This window comes from Phascolarctos cinereus, unplaced genomic scaffold, assembly GCF_003287225.1.
Source record: "Phascolarctos cinereus isolate Bilbo 61053 unplaced genomic scaffold, phaCin_HiC Scaffold_5;HRSCAF=322, whole genome shotgun sequence".
Lineage (NCBI taxonomy): Eukaryota > Metazoa > Chordata > Mammalia > Diprotodontia > Phascolarctidae > Phascolarctos > Phascolarctos cinereus.
In genome coordinates, this window is record NW_027555958.1 from 101,040,559 (window position 1) to 101,056,405 (window position 15,847).

The 15,847-nt window shown below is 35.2% G+C and overlaps 1 protein-coding gene across 1 annotated transcript in view; it reads left to right on the top strand.

The window, feature by feature from the left end:
- The window catches only part of SYNE1 (spectrin repeat containing nuclear envelope protein 1), a 560,807-nt gene that overhangs the window by 500,672 nt on the left and 44,288 nt on the right, over positions 1-15,847 (top strand). Inside the window, 1 exon segment of the mRNA XM_078155071.1 lies at positions 10,921-11,083. Coding sequence (XP_078011197.1) covers positions 10,921-11,083 — 163 coding nt within the window.

Sequence of the window (15,847 nt, forward strand, 5' to 3'; positions counted from 1 at the left end):
GTTTGGGGTTTTTTGCTTTGGGGGATTACTTCCTCTGCTTCTTATTCTCATGATATTTCTATTGCCTTTATTCAGAAAAGTTGCCCTTTTTCTAATTATCATATGCCAAATTGAATAGCAACTGTAGATGGTTAGTTGGTTTTAGGCTTTCATGCTTCATTGGATCCATTTTTTTTTCTAAACAACTTCCCAAAGGACATGTTGACCTTATAAATTTGTTTTTCCATTTCCTTGTCTATCAGCGCATCATTAGACAGTGTATTGGCTGAGTAGCAATATCCAGTAATAGTTTTCAGCTGTACCTTATCTGTAGCATCTTCAGCTGCACGCAGTCTGCTTGTTTATAATGCAGGTTTATGCATAACCCATTTCTTCCAACTTGTTGGACCTTCTTAATTTTAGCTGCCAATCCTCTTCTGTCCTCCAACTTGTCAAATCCAGGACGAAATCTGTAAAATAGAATTGTAATCTTTTGCATAAGTTCTGTTATGAATGCTTTGAAAGCTCTGTTCACATCAGGTTACTATAGTTCCAACATTAATGACTCAAGGACATTTGTTGTTATCCATTCACTTGAAAGATTTCTCCTAGCAACCAAAATTATGACCTAGCATGGATAGTAGAAAGAACATTGGATTGAGTCAGGAGACCAGAGTTGTAATGAGTGAATACAAATAGTTCATTACATGTCAAACACAGTGCTAAGTAAGTCCTGGGGACACAGATACAAGCTGGGGGGAGTCCCTTCCCCCTAGTAATTTAGAGTTTTTGAAATGAATGAAATCCACCTCCTCCCACCTCAATTAACAATAAAGTCTATAGCCAAAGACTTTCATCAACTAAGAAGGGCCCAAAGCTTTGAATGGGTTTTAGAATCAATCAATGAACGTGAAGTATAAACAAGATTGCCTGTAACCTGAGATGAAAAAATCTTTAATTGAAGAAGAGAAAATTTATCAGTAGCTAACCAAACAAGCTAATCAAAGTATCAGAAGAATTTCAGTAGTTTCAAAGAAGGAGAATCTAGCATAGCAACAGAAGATTTCTGTTACTGATGTGAGTATTCAAGATTGAGCTGAGACCTTGAGAAAGAGCTGCTCTTGGAGAGGAGGGGAGAAAGGAAACAAGCATCTATAAAGTACCTACTGTATGTCAGCAAATACACTAAATGCTTCAAAATTATCAAATCTGATCCTCACAATAAGCTTATGAGGTAGGCGCTATTACTATCCTCATTTTATTGTTGTGTAAGCTGAGGTAGAGGTTAAATGACTTGTCCAGTTATTCAATCATCAACAACAATTCTCAGATCTACCTATCCTGCCCCAACCTCTCTCCTGGTATCCAATCTACAACTGCCTTTCAGATATCTCAAACTGGATATTCAGTAGACATCTTAAACCCAGCATGTCCAAAACTGAACTCATTATCTTTCCCCAAAACCCTCCTTCCCTCACACTTTCCTTAGGACAACATATCCTCCCAGTCCCTCAAGCTTATAATCTAGAAGTCATACTCACTATTTCTCACCACCTCATATACCTCACTATTTCTCACCATCCCATTCCACATCCAATCTGTTGCCAAGGCCTGTTGATTTCATCTTTACAATATCTCTCAGATATGTCCCCTTCTCTGATACCACCACCACCCTGGTACTGGCCCTCATCACCTTGCTCCTTAGTTATTACAATGGCCTGATGGTGAGTCTGTCCAAGGGTCTCCCCAATCCAAACCATCTTCCATGCAGCGACTAAAGTGATTTTCTTAAAATGAAAATTCAGCCATGTCACACATACCCTACTTGACAAACTCCATGGCTCCCTATTGTCTCCAGGGTCAACTACAAAATGTTCTGTTTGACATTCAGAGTCCTTCACAACCTAGCTCCCTCCTCCTTTTCGGTCTTAATACCTTAATCACAGCCGTGTATTCTTCAATCTAGTAACACTGGGTTTTTTTCAGTTCCTCCAACAAGACATTCCAATCTCTCAATTCTGGGCATTTTCTTAGGCATTTTCTTCCTCCTGAACTCTACCTCCTGACTTCCCTGGCTTCCCTTAAGTCCCATCTAATATCCCTTCTGAGCCTCAGTTTCCTTGTCTGTAAAATGAGTTGGTTGTATTAGATGGCCTTTAAGATGTCTTCCAGTTCTGAATTCATTATCCTGTGACTCTTCATCCCATTGTACTCTAAACACTGTCAGCATACTATTTCATTTTCAGCATCTATACCTAGACTACTGTGTACATATAGTTCCAATTGGTGAACTTCGAAAGAGACTTAATGAACGTAAGAAGTAAGATCAAGGCTTCTAAAACTAGAACAGATTAAAAATCTTACAATTCTAGTTCATAAAGATACAATGAAATATGTAATAAAATAAAAATTCATATTTATGTAGCCCTGTAAGGATTACAAAACATTTTTATAGCAATATTTAAAGCAGCTAGCACTGGTACTATTATTTCCATTTTATATAAACTGAGGCATAGAAAGATTAAATGGTTTGTCCATGATCACATGGCTAGTAAAGTGGCAGTGTGATAAGGAGGGAAATCCATTATATTTGGAATCAGAGAACCTGTTTATTCTATAATTTTCCCATCTGTAAATTAAGAGAGTTATACTCATTGACCTATAGGATCTTTTCCAGCTTTTATATTGTGATCCCAAGTGGCAAAAGCAGGACTGCAACTAAGGTACCCAATGTTAAAATCATTATTTTTTTCTACTTTCCCTTACTTTGCTACACAGACTATTGAGAAGAAATACCAGTAGGGTGAAATCATTTTGCTAATGATGAAGATAAAAAAAAGCAATAATGACCAAAAAAACCCCAAACTCCTCAGTTTTAAAATTAATTGGCCATTTTTTGTTGGGAAGAACTTTTAAAGAAATTACTTTACAAAGAAAGTAAATGGTTAAATGTTATAGAAAATCGGATTTCAGCTCAAAAGAAAAAAAAAGATTTCAGGATAAGATGGAGTGGGCTGCCAAGCAAGGTGGCATCACTTGTGAATCTCTAAGCAGAGGCATCATGACTATTTATGGGCACCTAGGTGGTGCAGTAGATAAAGTACTGGATCTGGAGGCAGGAAGATGAGTCTTCCTGAGTTCAAATCCAGCCTCAGACATTTACTAGATGTGTGACCCTTTGCAAGTCACTTAACCCTGTTTGCCTCAGTTTCCTTATCTGTCAAATGAACTTGGGAAGAAAATGGCAAACTATTCCAGTATCTTTGCTAAGAAACCCAAAATGGGGTCACAAAGAGTCTAGCATGACTGAAACAACTGAACAGAAACAACAAATCATGAATACTTGTCAAAAATTCAAGAAAAAATATATCAAAATAAGTGACTTCTGGAAACCACTTTTAAAGCTAAGATCCTGTGATTTTTGAAATAATTAAATTTTGAAATTCACTCGAAGCTAGTATTAGTTAAAATGGAAAATTTTAAATCCAAAAAAATGGCAATAAAATAAATAAATGAATGGATGGATTTTCAAAATTGGAAAGTGCTAAGGAAAGTAATAAAATCCATCAAAACAGAAATTAAAAAAATAAATCTGTCTTGGACATCCACTTTAAACAAAGCCAATATGTGAAATTCTAGTTTTCAGTAAAGAAATTAGAATTCCTCTTCCATGCTGTGAAAAATAATTCACAATAGAATTCCTTTACATAAAAATTTCTCTTAGTGAATTAAAGAATTATTTGGTTTGCATGTAAGTTCAGGGAAATATTCATTTCACAAAGAGAGATATTCTCTATAATTCTGTGTATTTACAAAGCACATTTCCTCCTAAAAACTCTCTCTTTATTTCAGAGAAATCTAAAGAAGTTTATATATGTCATTTTCCTTTAGGTCTCACTTTTCTCAATGGCCCTATGTTTCAGAATTTCTCACAGTGCTAATCACTAGTGTCACTGAGTAAATAATTTGAGGGACTGATTAAGCAAATTTAAATAAGGAGAGGTTGTGTTGGTTTTGCCTTAGAGTTCTCAAGCCAAGGCTGTAAGATCATTATTAAGGTATGTCCCTTCCTGCCCACCTCATCCCTTTTTCAGCCTCCTTTTGTTGTCTTCCCCTCCTCCTTACATTACAAGCTCCTTAAAGGCAATCACAATCTTTGTTTTTGGTTTTTGATTTTTTTTTAATTTTGTATTTGTATTCCCAGTATTCAACACAGTGCCTGGCACTTACTAGGTATTTAATAAACATTTATTGATTGATTATAATATATTTATTATCAATGTCCAGATATAAGTTGAGGAGATGCTGACCATCTGCGTGCATTACTTAACCTCTCTAGGCTGTGGTTTCCTCACTGATAAAATAACAGAGCTAACATAGATGGCCTCCAAACTTCCTTCCGGCTCTAGAGCTATAATCCCATGATGCCTTAAATTGTTTGATCCCTTCCAAGTCTAATAATTTCCAAATCTTATTCTTTCGACTGGTCTTTCTCAGTTTAAGCAGCCAAAAAGTGTAAGATATTTTAAAAGAACAAGCAAAAATAAAGCAGTATCTTTTTTTTTATTCCTACATTCTTTTTAAGGCAGAGTTCTTATGCTTTCAAATGTTTTCTCCCCACTTCATTATCTTCCTGCTTCTTCCTCTTGTAACTGGGACCCCACACTCCTCCAGTGGTTTGTTAGTAAATGTTTAACTAGCCCTCCAGGAAAAAAATGCAAGACAATTTTTTTAAATTTAATCTGAATTATTAACATTTTCCCCACCACTTCTTTAAGTCTATACTATCAACTAAACAATAAATCAAGCCCTGATTTTTAGGTTTTGCCAATTTCCCACTCACACCGAAGATTTAACAATCAGCTCAGCTCTGGAGAGCCTGTCAGAGCTGGCTTCCAGCCCCATCCTTTTTCACAGATGTTGTAAACAAAGAGAGAAAAAAACACAGACACTACTTGTTCTCCACTCTGATTTTCTTTTCTTACCCTCTGTGTATTTGGGTGGTTTCTCTTTTCAAAGAACTTTTCTGAATGTATAGAAAACATACAAAATGTAAATTCTCTTGATAATCAAGAATCCACATGCCAGTTTATAAGTATTATCTTTCATATCTGTCTTTCCTCTGGGCCGTAAGACTCCCACTGCTTGCAGATTACACTGAGCCTTTTTTTTTTTCTTACACTCATGGCCTACATTCCAGGAGATCAAGCCTGGCACATGTTGATGAATGTAAGTTTTATTTAGAAACATGACCACTTGTCACTGCTCAGTCTCATGTCATTAGACAGAAGCTACCACCATTTGTCTGCACCGAACATTTTGATACTTCTGTACATTTGCAAAGGAAAAAAAAAATCATACACGTGCAATCTCTATAGGCTTTTGGTCTGCATGGTGTTACTTTTGGCAGTGGAAGTTTTCATGGTGGTGTTTCAGGATTTGTGTACCGTGAGGATGGCAGAGGACGGCAGTGTGGATTCAGATCTCCCAGATTGTAACTGCGATGTCACAAGGCAGGAATCTACTTGAGTTTCTTTCATTGTGCATAGTTTTCATGGTTCTGTGTATAGTTTATAGGACGCTAGCTAGACACTAGCATTGATCCATAATTGTTTTGTGCCAACATTTAATAGAATATAATTGGTATGAGGAGATTGCCACATAGATATAATTCTGGAAAATAGACTTTTAAAAAGTTTATCCCTAATAGAAATAAGACTAAGTGAAAATGTTAATGGTTGTTATTATGACTGTTATTTCAGTTGTCTCATTACTGTATGTGTCATGCTAGGGGTATGGCTATTTTAGAGAGACTTGGACATGAAGCAAAGATTCATAAAAATGTCCTAACAACCTATTTAAAGAGTGGGGTTTTGATGAAAGTGAAATCCAACTTTACCCAAGGATAAGAGATTTTTCCCACTATAAAATTCAGATCTAGTCATATTTCCTGGTTATAAGAAGGGATTAGGAAAATAATTGCTTGTTGGGGGGAGTTGTTCATCTTGCATCTTATACTTTTTAATTAGTTCATTAAAGTTTACAACTCATTAAACGAATATCCAACTCTATGAACTGTAGTTTTTAAAAGTTTTTAATTAATCTGGGTGGAATAAGTTATGTAAAGAATTAAATAATCATATAACATTGTACAAATGTTTATGATTTGTTCAAGCTCTTTGTTTTGAGTTTCTGTAAGAACCCTTTTTCTATTTTAACACGCCATCCCAAATTAGAAATTTCTAAATTGTATTATTAAATATAATGCAATGGTATTTGAATTTCCTATCTTTATTTATAAACTAAGGAAAAAAGCATATATATATATATATATATATATATATATAATTTCCTTTTCAAAATGATAAAATCTTAATAAGTTCAAAATTTTGCATTTAAGAAAAATGAACATTAATAGCTAATGTGCACATTTTAAAATATAGACATATTGGCAAATTAGAGAATTTACTTCATAATAGTATTTTCCTTCCTAAGGAAGGTCAAGCCCCAAAACTATACTTGGGGCTATGAGAGGATAGATATAAGCAAGCTGCAAGGGGCTTATGGATTTATCAGACTTGCTAAATTTACTGAGCTGTAAGACATCTGTAAGTATCTATTTTGATTGTAATCCTGGATGCTACCACAAGGAATGTCCTCCAAACTTCTTAGTCTAATATACAGGTAAAACTTGATTTTTTAAAAAAGAATTTGCTTTATAAAAACATGAAAAAATAAATGTGAGGTCTATCTTTATATTAAAAGTAACACCTTTTCTAGAATTAAAGGACTATAAACTTGGAGGAAATTTGATAAGATGTTTCCCCCTAAAGCTGAATGTATTATACCATCAACAGTAACATAAGCTTAAATTGGGTATAGAGAAAGAACCCCTTTACCATGTATGTGTGTATGTATGTATGTATGTATGTACGTCATTCTTGTCCTCTGTAGACTCATGTTTGTTTTAAAAGGAGTTTGTCCCTAAAAGACCCTATGAACAAGCGATTTAGTACCATGATGCATGCCTCTGACAACTTGCATACACTGACAACAGCTTTTGTGCAGAGCAGAGCTATCAAGAATCAGTATAATACTCCTTGCCCTCAAGAAGATTACATTCTATTTGAGCAATGCAATTTCTCAGAGAAATAGATTCTTTGTACAACTCTGCATATAATCATAATTTCCTTAATAGTTGGGGAGGCTGAGGAATCATGAGGAAATCTCCTACAGGGGTAAAAAGTGTCTTTGACAGAAAGGGAGCACCTTCACAAAAACCGTGGAAGCTAGAGATGTCCTGTTGTATATGGGCAACCAACCGCCAGACCAGTTTTGTTGCTGCTCAGTTGTTTTTCAGTCATGTCTGACTCTTCATGACCCCATTGAGGGTTTTCTTGGCAAAGATACTGGAGTGGTTTTGCCATTTCCTTCTCCAGCTCATTTTACAGATGAGGAAACTGAGGCAAACAGAGATAAGTGAGTTGATGAGGGTCACACAGCTAGTAAGTGTCTGAGGCCAGATTTGAACTCAGGAGTCTTTCTGACTCTAGTCCCAGCACTCTAACCACTACGCCATCTAACTTCCCAGACCAGTTTTACTGAAATGGAAAATATGTGAACAGAAGTTATATTAAATAAGACTGGAAAGTAGGTGAGAACCAATTTATGGAGGGCTTTAAATACTGGGTTAAGGATTTTGTACTTTTGATCTTTGCAAATTTATTGTATTATAAGTCAGAGCAAATAAGAGTTTTTATAAAACCATACAGGTAACAAAGGTTATGATATCAGAGGTTTAGAGGTCATTAAGGCCACCCCCTTCATTTTACAAATGAAAAAGCTGATGCCCAAAGAGATTAAGAGACTTACCTTAGATCACACAGGTAGGAAGAAGTAATGTGTGGTACAGCTGAAATTTGAAACCGTATCTTCTGATTTTAGAATCACCATCAGAGTGGCACCTAATTACTTTTCCTTTAAATTATACTCTTGTGTTTTGCAGTTCTGTACTCACCAGGCATTCAAACTGAATTTCAGCAATGATTGGCACTCAAGTGAAATAACAACACTGTGAGAAACATGAATGAGCTCTGTATGCAAATATATAGGAAGATTTTCAAGAAATAATGAAAAGACAAGCACTTGGGGGCAGGGCACAGTCTAGGCTTTTAAAGCTGTTTAGGGAAGTCTCTCATGAATGAATCATGGTAACTCATGCTGCAAAGCTATGACTTCCATCCACTTCCTGGAAATACACTCTGCAGTGGATACTGACTGTACTCTGAAAAAACAAAATTGCATTTTTTATTTCAAAGTAAATTTCAACCCTTGCAGGTGGCCAAAAACATAACAAACATTCATTTATTGTGTCCTTTGCTTTACTTGCAGTAAATGTTCAGCAAATATGTATTGAACGAATGAAGAAAAGGAATATAAACAAATCTGAATGGAAGCTTTTTCTTCATTTCCTATATTTATTAAAATTAAATTATGCTTCAATGATATTTTTCAGTCAAAATAAAATTTGAATAATTATGAAATAAGCTGTTTCTGTGGGATGTATCTGAAGAAGAGGAAAAAAAGCATGCATTATTAAAATTATCCAGTTATGTGTTTGGCAGCTGTAATATTTATTATTACCCCAATGAAATGGCTTACACTGGAGCTTACAAAGTTCCTGTCTTTGTTATTTCAAATCATATCTTACTAATGAGATCATTGCTATCTGGTTAGCTTGATTAGAGCATTATGCAAATGCCATGGTCTTCACATATGAGAGTAACCTGGCCACACACTATATCCTGAGCCTTGGCCAACTCTCCTGAAAATGTGTGCCTGAGGCCATCGGGAGGAACAGGCAAAAGTATGAATGGACTTCCACTTCTAGTGGAAAAGCAATTCAAAACACATGGCCTTGTGAAGTGGGATCAGTGTCATCAGTTTTTTTGGTTTTGTTTTTTGACAAAGCACAGCACATTCAATAAAACAGGCTCCCAAAAACTGAGCCTTGAAAACATTAGATCATGAAATTAGTATATTTTCATGTAGTACTAGAATCAATTTGAATTGTAATAAAAATTTTAATACTATGTTTGTTGAGCAATTGGTAGTAAATCTAAAATTTCAAAATATTTAGATTTTTACAGAATTACTGTAATGTTTTCCAGGAAAAAAGAAGACTAGTCCATAATCTGAGCTTTTTCAACATGTTTTTTTCTTCATTTATTCTTTTCTTTTGGATCTACAATTTCATTGTTAGAGGTAACTCCTTGTGGGAAAACTCTATACCAGAACAGATCAGCAACAGTTCTGTAACTTACAGTCCAAGAGGTTAAGTGACTTGTTCAGGGTCACATAACCATTATCTATCAAGAGACAGGACTAGAAGTCAGGTCATTCTATCCCTTAGGACAGCTCTTACTCCACTGTGCCATACATATTATTGTTTTATTACGACAAAATTTATTTTAAATTGAGAACTACCGCAAAACTACAAAGTCTAAAAAGATTACCTTTACTTTTTGGCAGATCAGCACTATCACAGAGCTCCCATTTTTTAGTGGCAATGGTTTTTTTTGTTTGGTTGATTTCACTCTGAAGCCCTACAGTTAACATGGAAGATGGAGGCTACTTACCAAGCAAGCACAACGAGGTAGCTTGCCTTGCATCAGGTCCACGAATGACTGCTGTGACTATGCTCTGCTTACATTTCTGGCAGCAAAAAGTCTGGGATGTAATATGTCTGGAAACTGTCACCATATTATCCTTCCTGTACTATGCCCCCATTTCTAGTAAGAGATGAGGTGCGCTACATGTCAAAAAGATACCTACTGCCTTTGAAATATTAGAGAGGGTGATGATGATCTGACTTCTAGTTAGACTTTACAAAAGACTGGTTTAGGACTCTTAGTATCAAACATTCCAGTTATCAGCTTCTAAAAAATGCTCCGTTCCTGATATGGTACAGTGTTCACCACATGGATAGTATGTTTATTTTTTTAAATATGCTTCTTATAGTCAGGAAATGAGTGGTAAAAAAGGCCCTATTTTCACACAAGTGTTAGGTACCTGTGTTTTATTTGATCAAAAGATAAATTTTTACAAATTTCAAAAAAATTTATAGAGCTGGCCTCTTACCTTGGGATATTATGTCAAATGAGTTAACTGTAATAAATCAGAAGACCTGGGCTGAAGTTTTGGCCTATTACTTTTTAGCGTGCGACCTAGAACAAAAAGCTTAACCTCTAAGCTTGTGAAGACCAAATGTGAGAAACTGTATATAAAATTCTTTGTAAATCAAATAATATTATATAGATGAAAATATATTATTAGTATGAAGAAGCTTCATACAGGAAAAAAAAACTTTTTGGCCCCAGATTCATCTCTAAGAACAGAGCTAAAAGTGATTTAATGGCAGTAGATGGAGTAACATATTATGTGGTATTTGAATTTTAAAAGTACATTAGTCAAATACTTGACAGATGTTCAAACAGAATGGTGTATTGTTTGACAGTGGTGCATTACATTACATTTATTTTGTTCCCTAAAATGAGCTTTTCAATCTTAATGCTTGCTTACTGAGACCTATCCCACTAAATCAAAATTTCTGGTTTAGGACTAATTGCATTATAATATGTGAAGTGGTATATGAATATTTAATCCTGTTTTGTGACACTCAAGTATGAGTATCAAAATGTGGTCTACCATGTATCATAGGTTTAATGCAGTTATTATGTTCTCTTTGGATTTAGGCTTTGAAATCTGCATGTCAGGTAGAGGACAGAGTGGGTGAGAGGGCCAAATGTTGATGCAAAAACAACTTCAAATAATCAGACATCCCTTAGTCAATATAAAGTAACAAGTTTGCTTCTTGTTATGTGAAAGTGATGTCTAAATGGAGCTCTTTAATGAAGTCCAGTCCTGTGGTTTCTCTAATAGGGTGAAAAAGCTCAAGGAGACCCTGGTGGCTGTGCAGCAGCTGGATAAGAACATGAGCAGCCTCAGATCCTGGCTTGCACACATTGAATCAGAGCTAGCTAAGCCCATCGTCTATGACTCCTGTGACTCTGAGGAGATACAAAAGAAGCTTAATGAGCAGCAGGTAAAACTTAAAAAAAAAAAAAGAAGAAGGCAACAAAGAAGAGTTTTGTCTTGTTGTTTCGTTTTGTTTTGTTTTTTAATTATGAAATTGTTCACTTCCTGGCAGTGGGGCATGGTAATAGAGAAAACACAGCAAAGTGAGTGCTTGGGCAAACAGCCTTCTTGCCATTACAGAGCAGAGAAGGTGTTTTAAGACAGAAGGCACTTATAGTATCATTGGCTAATTTCAATTGTCTTTGTCCCTGGAGATGCAAAGGGCAGCACATTGAATTCTCCAATGGAAGGTGAGGCATGTCTGCCATGAACCATGCAAAAGGATATTTGCTTTATTTGTTTGTTTTTGCATCCCCTTCTCACATCTAAAAACTTAAAAAGGAGCCTTTTATTACTTGCAAGGTTTAGCGAAAACTTTTTTAAAAAATCATGTTCTGAGGTTTTCATACTTGTAGTTCTTAAGAGTGAATTTTATTATTGCAAGAATTTTTGCATGAACTATATTTAAACTACCAGGTACTTTCCTGAAGGCAGGTATAATGGAAAGGACACTGAACTTGGAGTAAGGAAGACTAAGGTTCAAACTCTGCCTTAGATACTTACCAGCTATATGACCTTGGGCACATCACTCAACTGAGGTTGTTTTTGTTTTTCCACATAAAATGAGAGGGTTAGATTCAATGTTTCTTCTAGCTCTAATTCTGACCCTACGATTTTATAACATGCTACTGATATATACATAGCAAATCTGGCATTTAGCACTGAAATGTAAGGTTGAATCATGCAAAGATTAAAAGATGATAAAACTGATTTTCAGTGTTATTTAATAGAAGTTTCATTTTTTATAAAATATATGTGTGTATCAAATAAATCTTGACATCCTGTTACTCATTTGTCGTTATACCTAATATTTAAGCATAGGTTTCAGATGATAAGCCTTACCAAATACTTTACCAGATAACTTTACCAGAAATATCCTATCTATAACAGTTCCCTTCAAGTCAGTCAGCATGCATTTATTAAGTGTCTAGTGCTAACTGCTGGGGATACAAAGTCAGACAAAAGGTAGGCCTTTCTCTCAAGACGCTCACATTGTAATGGAAGATTACTCACCCCAAGTGTACTATATCCCTTGGATTCATCCCATTGGCGTAATCAATGCCAGAAAATATCACATTTGGAAATCAGCTGGCTGACCAGTTTGTATACATTAGAGAATGCCTGAAGACACTATCAATTCTCCTCATTGAATTTTGAGTAAATAGTTACAAGAGAGACATTTGAAATGAGACAGAAAAGATAGGAATGAATCAGATTGTATAAGGCTTTATATTCAAGCAGAAAAATTTACATTTATTCTAGTGACAATAGGAAATCACTGAAGATTTTTGAGTAGCACAGTGATGTGGTCAGATTTGCATTTTAAAATTATCAATCCCACAATTATGTGGAGTCTTTATTGGAGAAGAAAGAGATTCAGAAACAGAGAGGTCAGTTAGGACACTGTTGTTAAGTCCAGTCAAAAGACAATGGATGAAATAATCTATACTTCCTTCCTTAGTTCCTTCCTTCCTTCATTCCTTCCTTTGTCCCTTCCCTCCTTCTTTCCTCCCTCCCTTTAATTTCCTTCGGCAAAAGTACACACACAGAAACACACAAAATCAGAAGGTTTCACATTATTTTATTTAAAAGGGCACTGGCTACCTATAGATTCTATATGAGCCTTCAAACCCTTACTGTTGATCTCTTCAGTCAGATTTACTTTTGCAAATTCTAATGGATATTCCATGCAATGATGTCTAGCTACAGTAGGACTTAAAATACCACCACAGTGTAGTAAATTCAATAACTTTCAAACTGGGTTCATACCTTATCACAATTATTATTATAATTCCCTTTGTAATCTCTTCATGTTTGAAATTAACCAGAAAATTCAGGATTTGAGGCACCCTTGTTATGGGGTTATGTAATGGAGGGGAGCAGGGTGAGACTTGTCAATGAAAGCCTAGTCCTAACACTTCACATCTGCTGGCTGCCAAGCGACATGAAAGCTTGGCCATCCTGCTTCTACAAATGATGATGGAGAGTGGCTTTACCAGTTTACTTTAGAGCATCTGCAGTCATTCTCTAAGTTTCCAAATGGTGACAAAAAGCCATTTGTTTGGCTGCTGAGCCAAAACTGAGGGTGCATACAAAGGCACAAAGAGATGAAATCTCTCTTTTTCTACCAACAGTTTTTGAACAAGGCTCTGTGTGTGGCTCATAGGCTCTGGGCCTGCTCTCCTAACCCACAAGCCCTAACAGGTCAAATCCCCAGAGTTTATCTAGTTATACCTCATCTTATAGTTAAAGGAATGATTGAGGCATTAGGCATATCTTTCTAGTCATATAATTCATGAGTCCCCATCCTGTGTGTTCTTCCTAATGCCAATAAACCTGGGAATGTTTAATCTAGAGAAGTAAAGACTGATGGGGGACATAATAACTATTTTCAAGTATTTGAAAGATTGTCATATAAATGAGACATTAGACTTGTTTCATTTGATACTCAGTATACACACACACTCCATCTCACTCCCCCAAACCCTCATACAACCATGAGTTATGGGAGGAAGATGTAACGGTAAAGTTAGGCTCCATGTGAGTAAACATTTTTTAGTAAATTTAAATTAAAAAAAAAACCTCCCTTTTAGAGCTGTCCAAAAGTGCCTGAGGCAGGGGCAGCTAGGTGGCACGGTGGATACAGCACCACTCTTGGAGTCAGGAGGACCTGAGTTCAAATGCGGCCTCAGACACATAACACTTACTAGCTTAGTGACTCTGGGCAAATCATTTAACCCCAATTGCCTCACCAGCACACACACACACACACACACACGTGCCTGAAGCTCTCTTGGGTGTTATTAGTTTATTGGCAGAGACTAGATTTATTCTCAGGTCTTCCTGGCTTCAAGACTTAACTTTCTCTCCACTATTCTACAACTGCTTCAGGGTCAATGTTTTTTTTAAAAAGACTATAAAAGGAAATTTTAAATAATAGTGGGTTGTTACAAAACATCTTTAATAATGAAATCCTTTAGCATGTAATATAAAAATATAAATCTTCCTGTTAGCAAATGAGATGGTACAATTTATTCTTGAGTATGCATACGTATGTGTATGCTGAGATTTCTCTGTTGTAAGCATGACTATTATTCATTTTATAAAGGAATATTTTTAAACTCATTCAACAGTGCTAATTTATTTGTCAAGGAAATGCTAAAGTTAGTCATACTTTCTCAAAGATAGATCATAAATATTTGAAATAATTTAATAAACAACCCCGTGCTTACGAGAAACTAATTGATGCATAGTATGCTCAGAATTTTAATTAGATTTTTCACATTTTGTTAATTATAGCATTGGTGTGCTTACATAGTTATTCTGATTCCACTATTATTGAAGATAATTTTTTTCCAATTAAACAAGTTTAAATAGTTTACGAATGTAAAGTTTTGTGCCATGTACATCACAGACATTTAATAAGTATTTGTTGATTTGATACTAATTTTTTCTTCTTAATTTTATATAAAATTTTGGCAATATTGGGAAATCTCATTGGGGCCTATTCAAAGTCTAGGTCTTTTTTCCTAAATCTATACAAAAGAAAAAGAATGATCTGAAAGAGAAATGTCAGAAAATTAATTGTCCAAGGACCGTTTCCCAAAGTAAAGGTAGATTTTTCAGGTGTTTGGATTCTTATAAATTTATGTCAAAAGTAAAATAAGCAATTAGAAATATTCACTAATGAAGAGTATGTCTCTTTGAAAGACTATCACTGTTACAATTTCCCTCTCTGTGCTTTATAAATAATTATCATTTAGTTGCTTTGATGTAATTAGAATGGCACTGATTAATTATTTTTATTAGTGTCAATAAAAGAAAAAGTTACTGACACATTATATTAGCTGTAAGATTAGAGATATTATAATATTTTTAGCATATTTAGAGTGTCGAAGAACAAAAGGCTTTGGCAAAGTTGTGGCCTTCATCTTGTCTAGCTAGGACTTACCAAAGGATTATTATTATATCTGTAGATACAAATATTCTAAAGGATAATTTGTTAATTTCATTGATTTCACCAGGAACTTATTAAAACAAGACAAAATATTTCTATATAAAATAATAAGAACAACTATAATAGCTAACCTTTATATAGTGCTTTAAAGTTGGCAATGCACTTTACGCTTATTTCACTTAGTTCTCCCAACTCTGTGAGATTGATGCCATTATTATTCACATTTTATAAATAGAGAAATTGAAGCTGAGAGTGGTTAAATGACTTTCCCAGTATCATACCACTAGTAAGTATCTACAGCAAGATTCAGATTCAAGTCTTCCTAACTCCATGTTCAGCACTGTATTTGTTATACTATGTAGCTGCTTCATAGGATTTGGAACAAGAAAAGACTTTTATCTATATCTATCTATCTATCTATCTATCTATCTATCTATCTATCTATGTTAGTGTGGAAACTGAGGCCTGAGGTTAAATGAATTGCCCAAACTGGGGCTGCTCAGTAAGGTCACACATTAGATTTTTTTAAGCTTGGAGTACTATTACTTGAGTTGAACTGGACATTAGATGCCAGTGAAGACCCTTCAGAGCTCAGTAGTTTCCCTCTAAACCTTTGGAAAAGGCAGTAGGAATTCAAAAGATGGAGAATACAATGAAACAGGACTGTTACACTAGGGTAGCTATGTGATCAGATCAGTTTTATGTTCACAACAG